This window comes from Drosophila obscura, unplaced genomic scaffold (assembly GCF_018151105.1).
Source record: "Drosophila obscura isolate BZ-5 IFL unplaced genomic scaffold, ASM1815110v1 contig_36, whole genome shotgun sequence".
NCBI lineage: Eukaryota > Metazoa > Arthropoda > Insecta > Diptera > Drosophilidae > Drosophila > Drosophila obscura.
Window position 1 is genome coordinate 2503273 of NW_024542824.1, and position 20935 is coordinate 2524207.

Here is a 20935-nt window from a genome sequence, read left to right on the forward strand (position 1 = left end):
GAGGACCCCCCCCCCACCACTCTCTGTCCGTGAGTGTTCGTTCTACGTGCCGCGAACTGTTTGCTTATCACATTTGCCTGTTGCAGGCAGCGCGAGATGGGGCACAAGGCACGCGCCACGTGCCACGTGGATGCTCATGATTACAATTACAATTACATAAAATGGAAGGGGAGCAGCGGGTAGCGACAACACTCACCTGCAGGTCCACCAATCCGCCACCAGTTCCCGTTCCCGTTCCCACACCGTTGCCAGTTGCCATTGCCATTGGCATTCCCATTTCGATGGCGGATCCGGGTAAAGTCAGCGATAATTTACGATTACGCTCGCGCTCCAGTCTCATGAGTATCTGTGCGTTCTGCTCGCACGAGTATGTGTGGGTCTTCCGCCTCCGCTCCAGGCTGTACTCGAAGAGCGGCCGTGCGGCGGCATCCGGCTGCAGCTGGAGCTGTGCCTCGTCGCCGGCATCGCAGCTGCACAGCGATTGATTGCTGCGTCCCTTGCTGCGCTTCAGTGATCCGCGATGGGAGGAGGCGGGCGTCACCCGCTGTTCGCTCACAAAGTTGGAAAAGGTAACCACATTGTGATTGCTGTTGCTGTTGCTGATGCTGCTGCTGGGTGGCAGTGGCGCCACCAGAGCGCCATTGGCAGGGACACCGCCACCCCCGCCTTTTCGCTTCGATGGCGACACATAGAAAATATCATGCTCATCGAACTCCACACTGCGTTGAGTGCTTCCCAGTCCCAGTCCCGGTCCCGGTCCCGTTCCAGTTCCACCTCCGAGTGCTGTGGTGGCTGTGGCCGTGCTGCTGCTGGTGGTGCTTGCCGCACTGTTGCCGCCGCTGCTCAGGTTGCAGCCGTGATCCGCCAGCGAGTGCAGCAGCGGGGGATGTTGGCCGCCGCCACGCAGCGAGTGCTGCTTGTGGAGTCGCGGTATGGAGGCGTCCAGGCCATTAGCTCGTCTTAGTTCTGTCATCTTGCAGCCGGAAACTTTTGTCTCTTCTCTCTCGTTCTGCAATTCTCACTCTGCTGCCGAGCTGCCGAGCTCCTGAGCTGTCTCTGAGCTTGTCTCTAGCGACTTGCCGCCATGTCACAGCTTATTGTCATCACTTGGGGCTGGCTCTGGTTCTGGCACTGGTTCTTGCTCTGGTTCTGGCTCTTGGCTCTTGGCTTGTCTCTCGCTCGGCTTTGGCCTCATGAAATATTCATGCCCCAACACTCGACCCGTCTCTGTCGCTGTCGCTCTCTCTGTCTCTCTCTCTCTCTCTCTTGGTCGCTGTCTCTGTCTAAATCCAATGCATTAGCATATCACTTTGTGTGCCGTCTTTGATTTCCAGCGACTCTGCTCCACACCTCACCACACTCCTCCCGCAGCTGCCATTCGTTTTTCTGCAATATTTTTTAATTTTAAATTTCGGCTCCACTCTGGCGCTTGGGATGGGGGCTGGCTAAAGGCTAAGCCGGCTAACGATTTCCTTATGTCAATACAGCAGATTCGCAATCCGATTTGCCGGCTAACTGTTTCGATTTGGTTCCTGGCAGCCTCCTCTTCTGCTCCTGCTCCTGCTGCTGCTGCTGCTCCTGGCATCGATGTCGCCTCATTGCCAGCTTTCACGTCTCACATACCCGCTGCCACTTTGTCGTTGGAGAAAACGAGAAGAACCAGACTTGTTTGCCCTGTTAATAGACTTGGCTTAGTCGTTGCTGCTGCTGCTGCTGCTGCTGGGTCTCTCCTCCTTCTGGTTGTTTGTTCTATAATAACTGCAAAGAGACACACACAGAAAGAGAGTGGGAGATTAGGCTTAGGCGATATATGTGTGTGTATATGTTGAAAAGTCTATTCTAAATTGATTTCATTGTTTGCTCCCTGGAGTGTGAGAGAGAGGGTAGGGAGAGAGGCTGTAATAAATTAGGGAGTGAGATATTTACCAAGGAAAATTCCCAAAGCAAACCCAAGACAAGAAATAAAGTGTATCGTCTAATGGAAAGTATGTAAGTACTTCTCTGAGGCATTCATCCATCATTTAATCAATCAATCAATCAAGCACTGACCTGAATATCAGTTTTTGATTTATCACAAGCAACAAATTTAAATAATGTGGCAATGGGAAGTACCTTGAACTGAATGCAGAAATGGGCAGAGATAGGCAAAAATATATCCTGCATTCTGTTGGCACTTTTATCCCCTATAATTAAATTTTCAACACACATTTTTATGTGCAATAATATTAACCAGATTTCTCTCAGCAATTGCAAAGTTTTCCTAATTATTCGCGACACCTTCTCAATCTGTCTGTTCATTTTTTGGCCAGCGCGTGCTCCAAAAGTTATTGTACTTTTGATCTCTCATTCAATCCAAGTTTTTCCTGAGACCCCCAACCCACCCACCACAGAGCCCATTTTATTTTGCCCTATGCCTTATGCTAGCTAGGCAACCAACCGTTTATTTGTTCGGCATTTTGTTTTCTAATATTTCGATGTCAAACTTTTCGCATAATCGATGGGCAACTTTTTAATAAGCAAAAGCCGGCGAAACGAAAACAAAATGCGCCAGAAAACAAATATAATAATCAAGCAAACAGCCAGCGGAATAAGGAATTTGTCCATGTAGAAAGAACCCAGGGAATGGGGGGGGAATAGAAAGCAGGGGGGAATGCCATGGCATGGGAGCTATGGCTTAGCTCCCCCCCCTCTCTCTCTCTCGCGCGTGTAATAATAACGTTAAAAGATAATGAGAAAAGGCAACAACAACAAGTGGAAGTTTCACCGATTTGGTGGCATCAGTGGGATGCACATACATACATATATCGGTGTAAATATGGTGTGGCAGAAGCCGCCAATGAAGAGTAACAAATAGGCGCAACTTAAGGCAAAAGTTTCAAGAGTCAAAACCGTTGCCATGCCCTACCCCTCCCTCCCTCTTGCCAACGTATGTGTGTATGTGTGTGTGTGTGTTATGTATCTGAGGATATTTATCGCTTCTTAAGTATTTTAAAGAAGTTTTCCGCCCACCGCCCCAACTTTTGTGTGTTCGCCTGTCGACAGCGGCAGCCGGCAAACACCAGCAAACATTTTTATCTTGGGCATATTTCGAGTGGCACTTCACTTGTCACAAGTCCACACTGCCGGGGGGAGGCTGCAGTGGTGCAGGGGGGGGCGGGGGAGGTGTCGTCTGTTAAGGGCTGTTTTGTTCGAGTGTCTGAAACATTCTTTTTGGCAAAAGTTTTTGAAGGCTTTAATCAACTTGTGCCGCCTAATGAGCGCCCGTAATGAGTTAATTGTTTTGCATTCTTTGGCAGTTGGCAAAACTGTTGAGTGCTCGGCAAAATACTCGCACTCAGAGTTGCATTCTTTTGAAAATATTTCAAAGATTACCAAAATGTTGTTGTCGGGACCAAACCAACAAAATAAAATTGTAAACTGTAAAGAAAGTCTGTTGGTGAGTTTTAGTTGAGGAATCATTGCCACATATGACACATAAATAGCTTTGGTTTTTTTTTTTTGTGGACTTTATGAGAGTTTCAGTTTGACTGGAACTGATTCATTTTGGCATTGATTTTGGGGCTTGGTCCTTTCTGTAGCACTTTACCCCAAAAAGGGTTTTATGTGCAGGTCGTAAAGGCTAAATGGGGGGGGTGGGGGAGCGACCCTAACTAGCTTAGAGCACCCCAAAAGGACAATGACATGCACAAATGAAAATCTAATTTAGAGCAACACGCACAAAGAGCCAAAAGGGATAGGCAGAGGGAGAGGGAGAGGGAGAGGGAGGCTGAGAGACTGAGAGACATCCACAAGTGATACATGGCGTTCCTGGCAGGCAGTAAAAGCTTCAGCTTTCCTTTCATTTGCGTTTAAAGACCTCAAAAAGGACTTCCGCCTGCACTGGTTGGCCTACAAATTAACATGCCCCCAATCTGTGACTGTCTCTCTGTGCGTATCTGTATGTGTGTTTCAGTGTTTGAGTGTTTGAGTGTGTGTGTGTGTGTGAGTATGTGGGTGGCATGAATTATGAGTAAAGCAGCTGCAGACTTAATGGAAAATGCTCGAGCCGGGCCAAGAGTTTTGGTCGAAAGAGCACGCAAGGCGTAAATTAGAAGACAAGACACAAAAAAAAACACCACAAAGGAAATGTTAGGTTTGTATACCGAAGCTATAAATACACTGATGGATAGGTCTAATATAAATAATAAATAAATAAAATAAATAAATAAATAATAAAAATAAATATAAATAAATTAATTTGATTTAAATGATATATGCAAATAAGTATAGAGCGGAAAATTCTGATATTTTGGCAATATGGCCATAGTATAGAAATATAGCAGATATAAAAATAGCGCTCTATGGGTACAGATTTAATAGCAAACAAACATCTCTTCCAAATCAAAACGCCTTCTCCAAAAAGGGTATAAAAACCAGAATTTTCACAGCGCCCACGTCTTTGCTCGTATGTGTCTTTCTCTATACTCGTAAATGTGTGTGTGTGTGAGCGTGTGTGAGTGCCTCGTAATAAGTTGTTGTAATACTCGCGTAACTCATAAATTAGACACGATCTATTACGGGTTGGATTTATATGCACGAGGAGCCTACACGACAGTAACCAAATACGCACGCAGCAAGCAGGAGAAGTAGTCCAATGAACTGGGGGAACTGCTGGTACTGCTGTAAAACTGGGCAGAGTTGATGAAGAGATCAGAATGGAACAGGGGCAGGGGCAAGGAGTGTAATTTTTAATTTTTGACACGTAGCGTTAACCAAAAGCCCCGAACATGTGTTCTTGACATTGTAAAGCAGCCTCAGAAGCGAGACGCGACATGCGAGCATAAAATATATATTTTAAAATTCCAATTGCCAAACGGCAAACGAGGCGGCGTACCAGGCACGAGGACGAGAACGAGGACGAGGATCGTATAATGAGTTCTCTGGCGGCGGGGTCATAAATACCATTTCGAGTGTGTGTACGGCACCAGTAGGTGGCCCATAAAAATTTGTTTAACACGCATACACATACACGTACAACACACACACACACATGCCGACATGAACAAATCAAATTTATTTTATTTAACTTTTTTTCCATCTCTTTGGGCGCTGCTGTCGTTTTTATGACAGCGCAGCAAATTAATGAAATTTACGCAATAAATCATTTCAGCGCAGCAAAAAAAAAAATCTAGTTAGAAAGAACGAAAGAGATAGATAGATAGATAGATAGTAAAATGTGTTAAACAAATAAAAATATGCGTATATCAAAAGGTTGTAAAGTTAACCAAATATTGTAACAGTCTGCTTCTATCAAACAAGCAACAAAGAAAAAAAAGGGAATAAAAACGATATTATGGTGTCACGGATGGTTAGGTTTTCAGCTGGGATTTTGGTCTTAAATTTAAAATTAACACTTGACAGTATTGTGTTGTGTTGTGTTCCATTTTTATGCTCTCAACTTCAATTAATTAATTGCAGCTTAATTTTCGCTATTTTGTTGTTATGTCAGTGGATTTACAGAGGTGTGAAATTATCAAGAAATTATCACAATGCACAGCAAACAAATGATTTATGGGGAAACAATTGAAAATGCATATATCTAAAACATGAAAATGCTGTAAAAAAATACAACACATGTCATTTGGGCTATGGAAACAATAGTCAATTAATCGACAACATTTCAGAGCCAACAAGTGTTGAAAGTGTTTTAATAATAGGCAAAAGCTGCATTTAATATTTTGATTTAAGCTGGCATTTCGTAGTGCGGAAATATCCCTCTCCCTCTCACTCAATTCTATATCCTTCAAGGGCAAAACTCCCGGGTCAAACATTTAATCAATTTCAACAAATTTTCGCCACATTTCGCCTTATTAGAGAATTTATATATATTTGCCAGTCAGTTGCATTTGGCTAAGCTGCCACATTTATTAAAAGCAAAACTTTTGCAGCCTCATCCTTTCCTCCTCCTCCTCCTGCTCCGATTCAGCCTTTGGCCATTTAGCAATCCCATTCGCAACTCATATTTTTCGACTTGGCCCCAAAGTGCGTTGACTGCACTTTTGGCGCTCACATAAAACTTTTTCGAGAGCACAGATCCCCCGTTCCCCATTCAGCCCACATAGCCCCCGTAGAGTCATCTGGCTTTGTGCACCCCCCCCCCCACCCCACCACCCATTTTCTAACTTCCTCCCAGCATGCCCATATCTCTCCTTCTCTCACTCTTCAGTAATTCTGCTTGCATCCGCTTCTAAAAAGTTACGCTGCATCCCAAAAATTCAAGTGGTTGGACCAAAGGCTTTTAGCTGACTTAACACCCAGCAATACTTACACAGATACCATACACTCACACTAACACACACACCAACACACTCTAATATATTGCTGTAGTGCTTCCTGCCCTTCCTGGCTTTCCTTGTGCTTCACTTCCCCCTTTTTAGTGGCCTCATAAAGCCTGAGCTTAAGCATGTCCCCCCCTCCCCGACAGACTACCCACGAAAGAACCGAAAGAAAAGGGTTTCCTGCTTTTGGCTACAAATTTGCAAAAAGTCGCGCTTGAAAATTGTGCGTACACATACATATATGTATAATTGTATATGTGTACGACATGTATTATGTGTGAGTGTGTTTGGGTCAAACAAAAGAGAAAACGAGAAGGAACGCGTGAGTCGCTTCTTTGGACGCGACTCTACTTTTATACCCGTACTCAGTCAGTATATAAATTTGTGAGCTGTGATTTTACATTTTACATTTTTTTGCTACATCTGTCATCTACATCTAACATTTTAAGAACCTTTTTTAAACTTACTTTCACAATAGAAACTGTTTAACAGTTTTCTGGTTGGCTGAGCGTGATTGATGCTGCTAGATCGGCATTATTATATAAATGTGGGGACTCTTTTAAATGACTCCAGCCTACCCCATGTTTTCCTCGAAGTACACGGTACGTTGGTAAAAAAATCTTCACAACGCCGCGCGTGACTTAAAACAAAGAAATAACTTACAGAATAGTTCAGGTCAAACAATGCGCGACGTTTGCTCGAAGAATTTAACATGGATATGCTCTGGAAACTTCCCCCTCTATATTTTCTATATATACATATATATATAGCTTTTGCTGTGGGCGTGGCTTTCGCTTCACTAACAGTGCGGTACGCGGTCCGAGTTTTGCATGTTTTGCCCTGACCCTCTGACTCTGCCTCTGACAGTCAGCACCAAAAGTTTAGCACTTATATTTTTTGTTTTCTTTTATATTTTTTTTTTTTGTCATTTTCTTCTATGGCTTTGGCATCTTTTGTGGCTGTGGCTTAGAGAGAAACCCTCTCTCCTTCTGGGTCTGTTTTTTTAGGTATTATTATTTTTATTTATGGCCAAACGCATTTCGAGTGCATTCTGACTTATTTACGTACCTCCGTCGCTCTGTCGCTGACTCCTGAATCCCACACCGAAAGTGACTGCAAAATCAGTTTGAGTTGGATCCGAGAGCTGGTTGTGGGATCTGTAATGGAAAAAGTAAGTAATCCGTTAATGATTTCCTTTATTTTTGTGGAAAGGGTCTTAGAGAAAATCGCTCTGGGATTCCTTTTTGAAATGTCTTGCAACTGAAGTAGAATATTCAATTGAACATGGCAGTGGAATATCTTTAGGGGTTTTGACTTTATACAATTTCCAATAGCAAAGCATTACATTTATTTACCATCATTCATTTCAATAGCATCAATATTTGTACAAATTTTAATAGCTTCGTTCCCACTTTGATTGATATTTTGCCAATTTACTTATAGTCTACACATTTACCAATCTCACTCAAATATTCCCTTGGCTTTCCATTTTGACTAATTAATTTACTCATTTTATCTGACTCGAGTTTTATCTGCCTTCTTCATTCAATCATAAATGCGACAACAAATTGCTTAGATGGCTGACAAATTTGGTTGAATTTAATTTAAATAAATTTTGAGTTGATACGAGTATAACTTTTGGCAGTGTTTTTGTGTACTGCTGCTGCTGTTGCTATGCTGTTGCATATTTGCATAATATTAATTTGCATAATTATGTTGGCCATAAAGAAATGCTGGCCAACAACAATTATGAAAGCCGCACAAGCAAAGCAAAATGCATTTACCACACACACAGATAGAGAAACACGTACACACACACACACATAGGATGTCATAACTAACACAAACTTATTTATCCCCAGGGTCCGATTTATATTACTTCCCCGTTAGCCGCCATGAAGGCGTCCACTCTACAGCGCTCCCTTCGCATCCATATCCGCCACATTCTGGAGGAGCACTCCAAGGTCTGACTCCGGCTCTGCCACTACCGCCACTGCCGCCACTGGCACTGGCCCCGCTCGTTCTGTAAATTTATCAGTGTCAAAAATATAATAGCGCGCTCGTTTTCGCTTTTAATAATTTCCCCTGCCGAGGCGAGCATTTGGAGCGGAAATTGCCGAGCAGCTTCAAATGGGTTCTGCTGGTGTTCGGATTCTGGGGACTAGAAACAATGTCCATAGCTGGCTCTCTCCTCAGTTGCACTCGCAGCAGGACAGCAGCCTCCTACATATCTCTACCTCTATGGGCGCTCCATATAGTGCTCCATTTAAAATTATTTCAATTGCAAAAGGAAGCTCCCTCTGCCGCTTTGGGGAATGGCATTTGTTTTTTGGTGTCAACATCAAAGTAAGCCGTCATTAATTTAATTGAATTTTGTTTTTTAGTTGGGCCCTACTTTTGCTTCGTTTCGTTATCCTTGCGGATTGGATTGGATTGAATTTGTTTGTTTTACATGCACAATTTGCAGGCCTTGCCTGCTGGCTGGGCTGGGCTGGGTTGGCTGGCTCTGTCCTGTCTCTTTGACATTTGATGAAACAAATTAAATTACCTTTTTGCTGCAAAGAAAAAAAATAGTATTTTTCGCTAATGGAAAAACGAATTGAATTGGATTGGCATTGACCTGTTAATGCCATGTTGAAGGTATTAATTGAACGGTTGACAAAGTAGACAGAGCTGGTTTGCACGGAGAGCAAACTAAAATAGTTTGCCATCCATTAAGATTTCATAACGTGGACCTCTTGGCAGCAGAAAAACTTTGGACATAAATTCAGGACGCTGGACGCTCATAAATATTTCCCACTTACATCGATAAGGATGGCAGCATAAAATATGCAGCAGGAGGCGAAACTTTTTTGTTTTTTGCACTCATTTTTGTGTGTTCTTGTTTTTTTTTTTTTTTTTTTTGCTAAGCTATTGACTAAATACTTTGGCAAATTCATAAATTTAAGCACATCGTTGTAGCATAAATATTTAAAAAATTGCCAACAAAAATATATAACAACGAAAAATGCTGAAGAGGAGAAAATTGAGTTGAAAAGTTCTCGGAGCAGAGCCCCAGCGTGCCACATCCACTATTTGGCAGGGGGCTGGGAGTATGGGGCATGGGGCATGGAACTTTATTGGCTTGATTTTTTTTTGAACATCATAAAAGTGAGCTACGGGAAGAGCAGAGACCGGAGAGCGGGACATCTGCTTTCTTATTCATGGGGATTGCTCATCAAAGCCTACTTAATGCCCAATATTGGCCATGGCTTAAACAGTTTTGACCATTTCCAGAGGCCCCCAAAACTTTGCCAGGGCAAAAGTTTTCGCCCACTGGCCGGCCATCCCACGTTCTTGGCTTTTTATTTTGCTTTCTTGGGGCGATATTTATAAGGTTGCCACATGGATATTGAATAGCGGTAGGCGCTCTGGAAATTCTGGCATTAATATGCGGCGTTGAACTTGCCTTCATGGGAAAGGTGAGACAATTAGGAAAGGGGGGGGTAGAGCAGCTGGTGGAGCATGTGGGCGTGTGCTTAAATGGGCCATGTCCTGTCTGAGGTGTTGTTTGGCTCCATTATCACACACACCACACCCAGACCCCGAAGTAGGAGCAGCATTAGGCTTTAATAAGCCAATAAGTTTGCTCGCCGCGCCGGTACGCCAGGTTAGTGCTCAGGACATTCTCATCCACCCATCTACCCCCCAGCCCCGATAACCAGTGAGTGCATTAATATTTATGCTTTTATAACAGTCGGGAATCCAGTCGAGTGGTTTTCTCCTCCGGACTGCCTGTCCATGCGTGCGTTATAAATAAAATTAAATGTATCTTTTAGTCTGAATTTTTGGCTGGTTCGGCGCTCGTTTCGAAACGAGTTCGGTGTCGATAATTCGACTTGGCTGCTGGGGCTAATGAGATACTCCTTGAGATGGAGACTGCTCCTTCGAGGAGCGCAGGAGTCTGGCTGTGCCTGGCTGTGTGTGTGTGTGTGGGGGTTAATGATGCAGTCGTTAGCGTGGAAATTCAGGCAAATACAAGGGTTGCTGCTAAGCGTTGGATGAGAAGTAATGTCTTATCGTCGAGGCTGTAATTAGGTTCTGGGCATAACTAAGCATAATGCGGCATGCTATCAATTGGCTGTGCGGATTTTATCTCACTTGAGAGACGCGTTATCGCTTTGTGACTTTAAGGGGAATAACCCCAAAAAAAAATTGATTGCAATTTCAAGAGTTTATGGTTTATGTTTAAGTTGTATCAAGGACAAATCCCATAATGATGGCTAATAATAAATTACTTGTATCCTTGAAATATCTTAAACTTACGCTGCTATGCTTCCCATTCAAATTTTCTTGGTTTAATCCACTCGAAATTCACACAAGTTTTTCCCTAAGACTTGAAACTAAATTGAAGTTTACGTAGTTCGACTTTGCTAACTAACTAAATAGTTTTCCCATGTACTTCACGCACCACCACAATCTCCACCTTAGATGCCAACCCCGCACGCACACCCCCCATCCACCGCACCCGCACCACATTCCCAGTCAAGATTATGGCCCTTCTAAGTATGCAACACTTTTGGCACAAGTTTCCTTCTGCTTTTTGCTCCCTTCGCTTCGCTTTTCTTTTCGTTTCGCTCCTTCTATGATATTCTGGCACCTTATCTATACGGTGTGTCTGTGTGTGCTGTGTGTGTGTGTGTGTGTGTGTGTGCTGTGAGGCAACATCTATATCAAATATTTTTGTGTTACAGGCACGCGACTGAAATAAAAATAATGATCAACTGAAGCAACTATGCTGTACTCCCGTATGGGAGGTGCAGAAGCCAGGCAGGCAGGCAAGGGAGTGAGAGATATTTGGGAATATTCGTGGTTTTTCCTGGGAGAACAACACAGAGAGAGATAGAGAGAGAGATAGAGAGAGAGAGAGAGCTGCTATAATAACAAGAACAACCTCAACAGTTCAAAGAATTAACTCACATGCCTGGCATAATAAACATAACGGCTTTCGCCTTGCTTGGCTTTTCCATTTTCTCTTTTGTTTTTTCTGCTCGCTTTTCCTTTTACTGCTGTTGTTGCTGTTGTTGCTGCTGCTTTATGTTTACTTATCCGCCTCTGTAGGCGGCTTTTGTTGCTTTTACTGTTGGCTGTTCTTCTTGGCTGCCTTTCTGCCTTTCATTTGTGGGGCCTGGTTAACATGCTCGGAGCCACGCCAGCGCCAGCGCCAGTGCCAGTGCCAGGAGCTCTGGGAGCCGAGCAAACGAGAACAGCCAACCTGGCAAACATGTTGGAAAATGGCATAAACTTGTAGCCTTTTGGCCCTTCGGTAAGAGCTGATGCTGATGTTCATGTCTGTTGGTTGCCTGCTGTCTGCTGCCTGCTGCCTGCCTCGCATTGCTATCCAAAACCAATGCACAAACAACATAATTAGTGGATAGCTGCTCCTGCTGGAGCGAGAGCGAGGCAGAGTCGAGTTCTTCAAAGACTTCTGCTAATTGAAGCTGCTGTTCCAGTGCGAGGAGTCGAACAGCAATTAAATTAATTTATTCTGAAACAACTTTTCTCAATCCGTGTGGGTCCTGCTGTCTCCCTCTCCCTCGCATGTATCTTTATATCCCATCACAGAATCTCGAAAATTATGACTTAATGCATCTGAAGACGTTCGGGGCTCCCCCTCCAATGCTCAGCCAGAGCTGGAAAATTAATTTCCCAAGTGCATTATTTAGCGCACGGGGATGAAGCAGGGAGCAGCATTTCCCAGCTGCTGCTGCTGCTGCTGCTGCCACTCTGCTCCTTTGGCCCCACAGCGCATAAATCGGCGTAATGGCAAATTGTAGCCAACAAACAAAAAAATACACAAAAAAAATACAGAAAACAGAAAAAAGTTGTCGACTATAATGCGAGTTTGATGAAAAATGAAAGCAAGCCAGAAAGCCAGAGCCAGAAAATGTTGAGCGCGTTCTACTTTTATGGCTAACGAAAATCAAATCGGGAAAGCTTTGCATTGAGTGGAGGAGAGCAGCAGGAAAAGCAGGCGGGAAAATCATATTAAAAGGAAAATGAAATCGGGCGGAAAGAGCGAAGAATTTAAGCGAAGATTTCTGGATATCTCAGCTGCTTTTGTTTGGCAAGGGAAACAACATGTGCCAGATCTTCCGCTCGCTCTTTTCCCTTCCATTTAATTCTGCATTTTGCTTCCTAGGCAAAGTCAAAATTCCCTTCTATCATCTATCATATATCATACACTCGCATATCCATGAATCATACAGTAGAAAAAAAAAACAACTTTAACGCTCATTTAGCCGCAGGCTTTAAAAAAGGTTCTCAAAGTTACTGACAGCCGCCGGATTGCCCCTCCTCTATCTGTCTATCTGTCTGTCTGTCTATCTGTCGCATTGTTGGCCTTTTTTCCGGCCTCTTTGTATCCGTCAGTCTGTCTGTCCGACCGTCCGTCCGTCCGTCCGTGCAACTGAATGTGGCAGCCATTTTGCCACACAGCGAGGAGACTCGAGACTCTAGACAGAGACACAGAGCCAGAGAGAGAGACAGAGAGAGAGATACTTGCTCCACTTACTCTCGACTCTTGGCAGGCTCATAAAATTTTATGATTTCGATCAACTCGAGTGCGGAAATTATTAAGAGTCGAATCTGTTTCAACATCCTGCCACTCCACTCGGCTCCACTCTCGCTGTGTCTCTCTCTCTCTCTGGTAGGCTCTGGCTCTGCTCTACATTTACCAATCCAAACACACACACAATGTGCATGTATTTGTGGGCATTACATATGTGTCTGTCTGTGTGTACATAATTTCATATGGCAGCTGCCAGAAGGCAAAGTGCAGCCCAGAGACACGAAACAGGAACAGGGCACAGGGCACAGGGGACAGGGGATCTGCGCGCAAAGTGCGCGGCACATAAACTTCATTGCTGCTCCGCGTAGGTCGCCCACTCGTGGGGGGAGCGTGGAGCGTGGGGCTTGGAAAGTGCCTGCCATTTTAATTTATATTGTAGCCATGTTAAAGTTCAACAATAATAAAAGAACACACAAAATAAAGTAAAACCCTGCATGTGTTTTCCTTCAGTTTTTCCAAACGCAGCACCCTCCGCCCCATCCCACCCACTGCTGACTGCTGGCACTTGTTTTTGCCTTTTGCCCCACTCCCCACCAGCGTTTCCCCCTGTAAAGTGCGTTTTTATCTGTTTGGCAGCTGGAAAATGGCAAATGGGAATCCAGGTAAAACTTTTTGCCAATTTCTTAGAGATCCAGTACCCCCATATAGCACTCGTATACATATGTATATGCGTCTGTGTGTGTGTGTGTGTGTGTGTAGTTTTGCGTTTCCTGTTTCCTGTTTGTTCTACTTTTTACTCTCTTTTTTTATCTGCTGCTTTTATTTTGCTTTAAGCATTAAAATCAGACAAAACAAATTAGTTGCCTCCCCGCATGCTTGACTGAATTCTCACACTGAAAATTACTAATAATAAATTGTCAAAGCGCGTGAGGCCGAGTGCTGCCTGCTCAGGCAGAAAACCAAACAGCTTTTCTCGTTGGAACTCCCCCACCCTACCTCCCTCCGTCACAACGTTTTTCTTCCAGCTTTATTCAGTGTTTTTAACCCTTATCCCTGTCGGACAGGGCGGGCAACGGGCAACCCCTGTGCAACATTTAGTGAAATGACCGCAAAAGTTATTTTTAAAATCATTTTCCAGCAGGCAGACACACACACACACACACACACACACACATACGCACAGGGAGAAAGTTTTTGGGTGAGAGATAAGCGCAGGAGCAGCTGTAAAAAGCACATAAACATGGGTGTCGAGGCGGTCGAAGGTTTTCGGGGCTTGACATTGGGTTTCGGGGTCCATTCTGGTATGGTCTGGTCTCTTTTGGGGTTAGGATCGGGTCAGCTGCACATCAGCCCACGTCTCCTCTTCTACCTCCCTGCCCCTGCCCATGCCACTCCTCCTGTTCCATTTATGTGTACTTTTCACTTTCACTGTGGCGGCTCTTGTTGTTCCTGTTTTTGGGGTACTTTGAAGCTACTTAAACCGTTTTGAATTTTTTATGAGCCCCTCCCTCCCCTTGTTCGGTCATAATGTTTTTTCGTGTATATTGATATAAATGTTCATACACGCTCAGGTGTACGGTGTACGGTAGGGTGTGTGGGGTATGTAATGAGAGGTAAAAAGGATGCGGCAGGATATGCATATGGAAGGATGTGGGGTTATAGGTGCGGCAGTGGGCAGCGACCGCTTCCATCAGCGGATAAGTTTTAGATTTGAAAGGCTCACCCCAAAGGGTTCATTTCTGAACGACAAATATAATTTTTGTTCGTGTAAAGTTTTTTGCAATATTTTTATCTTAAAATGAACTTAAAATATGTTGATGAAAAATTTGTAAATTCTTTTAAATTTAGCGACTTAAAATGCAAACAATAAAAATAGTAATAATAAAATAATAATAATAAAATATTAATATAATATAAAATAAAATTGTATTTTTAAAATTAATTTCACGCACCCAAAAATAAACTTTTAGTGCTCTCAAAATATTCCCATTATATACATATAACGATATGTACAGGAATATCTTGTCTGCTCCGTAGATGATGATGATTGCCTCTACAACTTTCGGTTAGGGGCTATTTTCTCTTGGATTGTATACAAGTTTTGCATTTTGCCTTTCATGTTTGATAAATTGAATTGTTTATCGCTGTAGCTGAAAGCTTTTTTGCCCCTTCAACACTGCCCCTCGCCTGTCAGGTGCCTGATATTCCATATACGAGTATTACATAACTCGCATGGCATCATCATATATTCATAATGTTTGGTTTACAACTTATGAGTGGGCAAGAGTGGAGTGGAGTGGAATGGAATGCATTATTGATTGACTTTGTCGCCAAGAGCACTCAATGCTGCTGCTGCTGGCTCAGGGCTCTTTGCTTTTTATAGTTTTTGTGTGAAATTGTTTTGATTGCATCCCAAACATTTCCATACATTTTCTTTGTCCTTTGGACCATACATACATACATTAATGGTAAGCAAACACGGTAACTCGTGGTCGATGCCCTCCACCATAGGAATCTCTTTTGTGTTTGCTCTATTTTCTTTTGGTGTTTCTACCATTCTATAAATATTTTAATATTTCTGCTATTTATTTTGGACGTGCGTCGCGTCCGTCCGTCCGTTTCATTTCGCGTTCATTTTGAGTTATGCATTGTTTCGCACATTTGGCGCGTCGATTTATTTACAGCGTCCATAAATTTGCTGGATGTGTGCGGGTCGTCGTCGTCGGGTCTTGTGGCAGGACCCTGTCACGTGTTGCATCACCCACACAGCACCAGCAGCAGCATCAGCACCAGCAGCAGCACCACCACCAGCAGTTGGCATATTATTCATTTTTATTATATTTTGTCGCCTTAACGACCATAAATTGCATTAAAAATGTTGTCATTGAATATGCTTTCGCTGTATATGCGCACCGGTACCCATAATGGCCGAGGTGAGGTTCTAGCCACGACCACGACCACGGCCATTGCCATGTTATTTATAGCCCAAGAAAATTTAAATGCTAAAAAACATACGCGTATACACACACGAAAAAAAAAAACCCATCAGAGAACATCAGCGATGACAGCAACAGCAACCAAAAATGTTGAAATGTTCATCCGTGAAATATTTAAAATTCATTTTCCATTGGGGGTTTCGAATGTCGTGGCATCTTCTTAGCTTTCGATTTTTTTATGGCCTGGCAAATGCCAATGGTATCCTGGAATTGAATAAGGCATAAGAATACGAGAGTTGAGTCAAAGACAATCCCCTACATGATGTCCTTTGAAATGCGTATGCGGCCAGACAGACATCAGTAAAAATATTTTTGTTGGGAATTTATTTTAAGCTGAAATGCCAAAAAGTTGTTGGCCAAGCGCAGGGATGAGAGATGAAGATGCCCCCGTCTGCTTAGGAGCGAAAAAAAAGCAGGCAGGCAGTCAGGCAGTCAGGCAGGCAGCAAAAAAATGTGTAACTTAACCCGCATCAAGAATTTGTCACGATTTGTAGTCATCGTCATCGTCGTGCCTCACCCTCACTCCTCACCCTGGGCCACGCTTGTCTCTTGTCCCGTCGCCGCCGCCGCCGCCACCCCATTTGTTTGCCATGAAAAATGACCAAATCCAACATTGCGTATACGTAATGCGCTCCACTGTTTCGTTGGTGGGAAAGGAAGTAGGGAAAAGGAAGGAAGGAAGACTCTCTCTCTCCCTTGTGACAATTGTGTGGTTAGATTTTTTCGGTGGCTCCCTCCGCTCCCCTCCCGCGCTCTGCTCTGCTCAGCTCCTTCAGCACTTGATGCTTTCAGCGTCTGAGACTCTTTCACACATCGTTTGTCACATTGTTCCCTAGGATTTCTTCTCCTTTGCTGAGATGTTTTCCCCCAAGTGTTTGATGCTGCTGCTGCTGCTGCCAGAGTTGCCATCGCTGATGATGTTGCTATTATTGTTGCCTCTGGCAATGCCATTACTATTTGCTATTGTCACTGTTTTGTTTGTTGTTTGATATTTGTTGTAATTTTTCATCTTCTGCAGCTCTCCTGCTTTTTGCACATTAGTGCGGGACGGTTAGGTGCGGTGCGGGAGGGGGGCGTGGCGTGGCGTGTCGTGTGTAATCAATTCTCGAGCCATACAACAAGAGACACCTCTGGCCCAGGCAGCAGGTGTGTAAAGAGTTTTGATTGCAAGATTTTTGGGGGTGGGGAGGTGCCAAGCAGCTTCTGTGCCTCTTAAAGATATTGAAAATTGTGCTAAAAAGTGTAAAGTTTTCCTTTGTAATATAACTTGGAGGAAACTCATTTATGCAAGACTGTGCTCGACATTTTCTGCTGGGAAATTAAAATTTTACAAATTTTACAAAATTTAATTACAAGCCAAAAACTTTATTTCTGCATTTGTAAGGCAGGGGGGGGGCTCTGTCCCTGCTGCAGACAATGGCTGTGTGGAAAATTGGAAAATGCGCGAATCAGCGCTTGCATATATTTCATGGCACACAGTGCGTATGATTGACATTAAAACATTAATTATGCAAAACGCAGTGCAAACTTTTTATTGTTTTTTTTTGTTCTGTTGACTTGTATTTGTTGTTAGTCAGTCTCTTCAGACGCTCTCTGCACTCTTTGTTTGCAACTTCCTTTCTCACTTCCCACTTCCCACTTCTCGCTTCTCGCTTGTTTTCTATGCGTGTGTGTGTGTGTGTGTGTGTGTGTGGAAAGAGCTTTCAAAGAAGAGCAAACTTTGTTGGCAGCTCGCATGAGCCTTGGCCCACATGTCGTATGTGCAATGTCAGCCATGGCATGGGGGGACGGACGGACAAAGAGCTCTGGCAACGAAAGTCAAGTTTTTTAATTGTTTTCGCGTATTGATTTAAAGCAGCTTGTTGCCGCAGCAACTTGTTCGACTCCAGTGCTTCTCCCTGAACTTCATTAATATGTCAGTTGTCCCCCACCAGAAGTTGCCAGTCCCTCAGCTCAATCCCTTTTTAAATTCCCTGCTAAATGGCCTCGTCCCTTGTAATCAACAAGAGCTGGCAGAGAGACGGCAGATCCGCGACAGCAGCTGATGAAAAGCATGATTGACAGGGAGCCGCCGCCGAGCCAGCGAGAGAAGCGGAGAGGAGACCACAGGGAGAAAGACCCTGCCTGCCTGGTTGAGGCATTAAGACACAAACTCTTTGCCGGCTCACTTGGGCATATTTTATTTATGAGCAGCAGAACAAGGACTGAGGGACCAAGGACCTGGCTGAAGGACCAGGCTGATTGCGGCCGCCTCCTGCTACTGCTTCTGCTTCTGCTCCTGCTCCGAGTTTCAATTAAATGCACAGATTTTTCAGCCGCTTTCCTGCCGAATGAATTCGCCTCCTTATAGGCTGCCACTCTGTAGCCGTTTTTAATTATATTTTCGAAAAAGCGTTGTGTCTGTGTCTGTGTGGGGGGCGTCTGTAACACTGGGCGTGGCATTTAATTGTCGACACAAGAGCGAAATAATTTTCATATCAGCTTAAGTTGTTTTTGTCGCTGTCTGCTCAATCGAGCGGCGAGCAGCGAGCGAGTGCCCCCTCTTTGAGCGAAGGGCAACTAAAGAATAAGTTGCTTATCAACAAGAGAGGGAGAGAGAGGACACTAGTTCCGTTTAATTAAAGGCCAAAGAGAACTGGAAATGAATGTGCCCTCGGGGCTGTTGGATTTGTTAATGGTTTCGCAGGTGCCCCATGCTCGTTAATGAATATTAAATCTCTGCTCTGCACTTGCCCTGCCAAATTTATCATTTGAGCTGCTTTTCATGCAGCATTAAGTGGTAAGCGCGGCATTCGGTAAGCCTACTTTTTGTGGTTCAGTCGCTACAACCAGCAAAGTAGTAAATCTTTCGATGAGGGAGTATTTATCTGCTATAAGCCTGAGGGGCGGTTCTTTGATGTGCGAAATAAGTTTCTAGGACTTAGTGGTTAATGTACGTAAAGGCTGCAATTTGAGCACTTGCTCTATAGATTATTTTACACAGCATTGTGTGTGTGTGTGTGGGATAGGTGTCCGTTTCTTTTCAATTAACATTTCCCCTTGTCTGCCATCATTTAACCGAACATCTATATCCAACTGGCAGCTGTGCTCTTGCGAAATCTTTCAATCCCTCAATTAGCTCAATTAAGTTGACAAAATCTCACGCCACTCACACACACACACACCCACACCCACACACAGAAGGAGGAGGGCTGACAACTGACCTCAATGTCGTGGGCAAAGTTCCTTGGGCCTTGTGTAGGAGGACGGGACCCTTTACCCTCTTTACCCCCCTATGTACACACTTTTTGGGATTGGTCGAAAAATGGAAATTGTGTAAGCATTTTGGAGAGCATGAAATATTCATAAGCGGCAAATTAAAATTTCATAAGGTAAATGAAACAAGGGAAAGACATTTAACGTTGTTCCATTGCTCCATTCAAATTTTAATAAACTCAATTATGCAACAAATTCTGTCGCTCTCTCGTTGCTGATCCTGCCCCCAGCCACCAGCCACCAGCCACTGCCCCAAGACCTGACAACTTTTTGTGGCAAATGTATGCACAAAGAAGGGGGAGGGGGGCACGGACACGGAGTGAAAATCAATTTTCCTTTTTTTCCCCATGCACTTTGCTGATTTCAATTAAAAAAGCGGACAACTGAAGTTGTTTTCCCTGATCCTGTCCTGCTGCTGTCCCGACTCGGTTCCTGCCCTTCTCCTGTCCTGTCCTGTCCTGTCCTGCCTGGCCGCAGTCCAATCAAAGTGTCAAAAGTTAATGCCGGCGGCCCCAGCCCTGTCCCAACCCTTTTGGATGGATCTCAACTCGATGGCCACTTAAGCTGCCACATGAAATATAAAATGAAATAAAATCAACCGAGCGGGGAGTGTGGAACGAGGAATGAGGAATGACTGCGACGCGACAGCGACTGCAGCTCCAACTGTCATCAGGCCACTAGATGTCTACTTGTTACAGGTACCCTTACCACAAAGAGAGGGAGAGGGCAAAGATCTTTGCAAGGCAAAGAAGAATCCTTTAAACATTTAAAAAATAATAAATAAAATAATAAAAAAAAATATAAAAATATTCCCAGTTGTATAGCAATTTATATCCCTGAAAATCTACCATTTAAATTATTTACAGCATCTTAAGGGAGTATCAATACGTTCAGTTCAGCCCCTCAATTCTATACCTTCTTTCTTGTAGCTGTTTCTGCTTCCTTTAAACGTCAGCCATTTTGTGATAAATTTAACAAAAACCCTCCGACCATCCGTCCATCCGTCTGTTAGTGTTGTTTCCTGTTTTGCACCACTTTTGTGTGATTATATGAGTGTTGTGCTGTTGTTGTACTGTTGTTGTGCTGTGCTGAGCTGTGACCATCCGCTTGTCACACACTCAGCACACAGCTTCAGCTCTCGCTGCTCGCTTGGATTCAGACTTTTCAACTTTTGTTTTCGATTTCAGCATTGCCCAGCCCAGCCCAGCCCAGCCACGCCTACTTTACGCCTGCCTAGCCGTTTGCCTCATTTTTGCATAAATTGTTAGATGTCGTCGTCGTCGTCGTCCTTGGCAGTCAGAAATCAAAAAATGAAACAAAAGATGTTGATGCGAAATGGTACCAAGAGGCAGGGTGGAGGGTGAAGGAAAACCACGTCTCTGTTATTGCTGGAAAAATTTTTATTTATCTTATAATTATGTAAATGAGTGTGACAGAAGGAAGGGAAAAGAGAGAGAGAGAAATATGTGTGTGTGTGTGTGTGTGTGTGTGTTGACATCCAAAAGTTCTGCTTTCCCACAAAATGTTGTTTTGCATATTTTTACGTTGCGTCAAAAGGGGCGTATAACACCGAGACACGCCCCGACTAGCATTGAGGAAATTTTGCTTATGTTTTTAGAGATTTTCTTGAAAGAAAGACAGAGTCAAAGATCGCTGAAGAAACCACAAATCAATCGGAGGAGGAGGATTCATTCGATTTCCACTTAGAGATACGAAAATGTTTTTTACCTCTGAGGCAAATTGCATAGAAGGAGAGTTCCCCAAACTAGAGTAAATAGGAACCGCAAATCAATCAGGGTATTTCCTTTCAAATTGAA

At 43.8% G+C, this 20935-nt stretch overlaps 1 protein-coding gene across 1 annotated transcript in view; it reads right to left on the reverse strand.

The window, feature by feature from the left end:
* LOC111080903 (LIM domain-containing protein A) overlaps positions 1-20935 on the reverse strand; it is a 102772-nt gene that overhangs the window by 57437 nt on the left and 24400 nt on the right. Inside the window, exons 2-3 of the mRNA XM_041594754.1 lie at positions 7386-7474; positions 197-1758 (exon numbers count right to left, since the gene is read on the reverse strand). Coding sequence (XP_041450688.1) covers positions 197-973 — 777 coding nt within the window. The 5' untranslated portion in view covers positions 974-1758; positions 7386-7474. The remainder of the gene's footprint in view (positions 1-196; positions 1759-7385; positions 7475-20935) is intronic.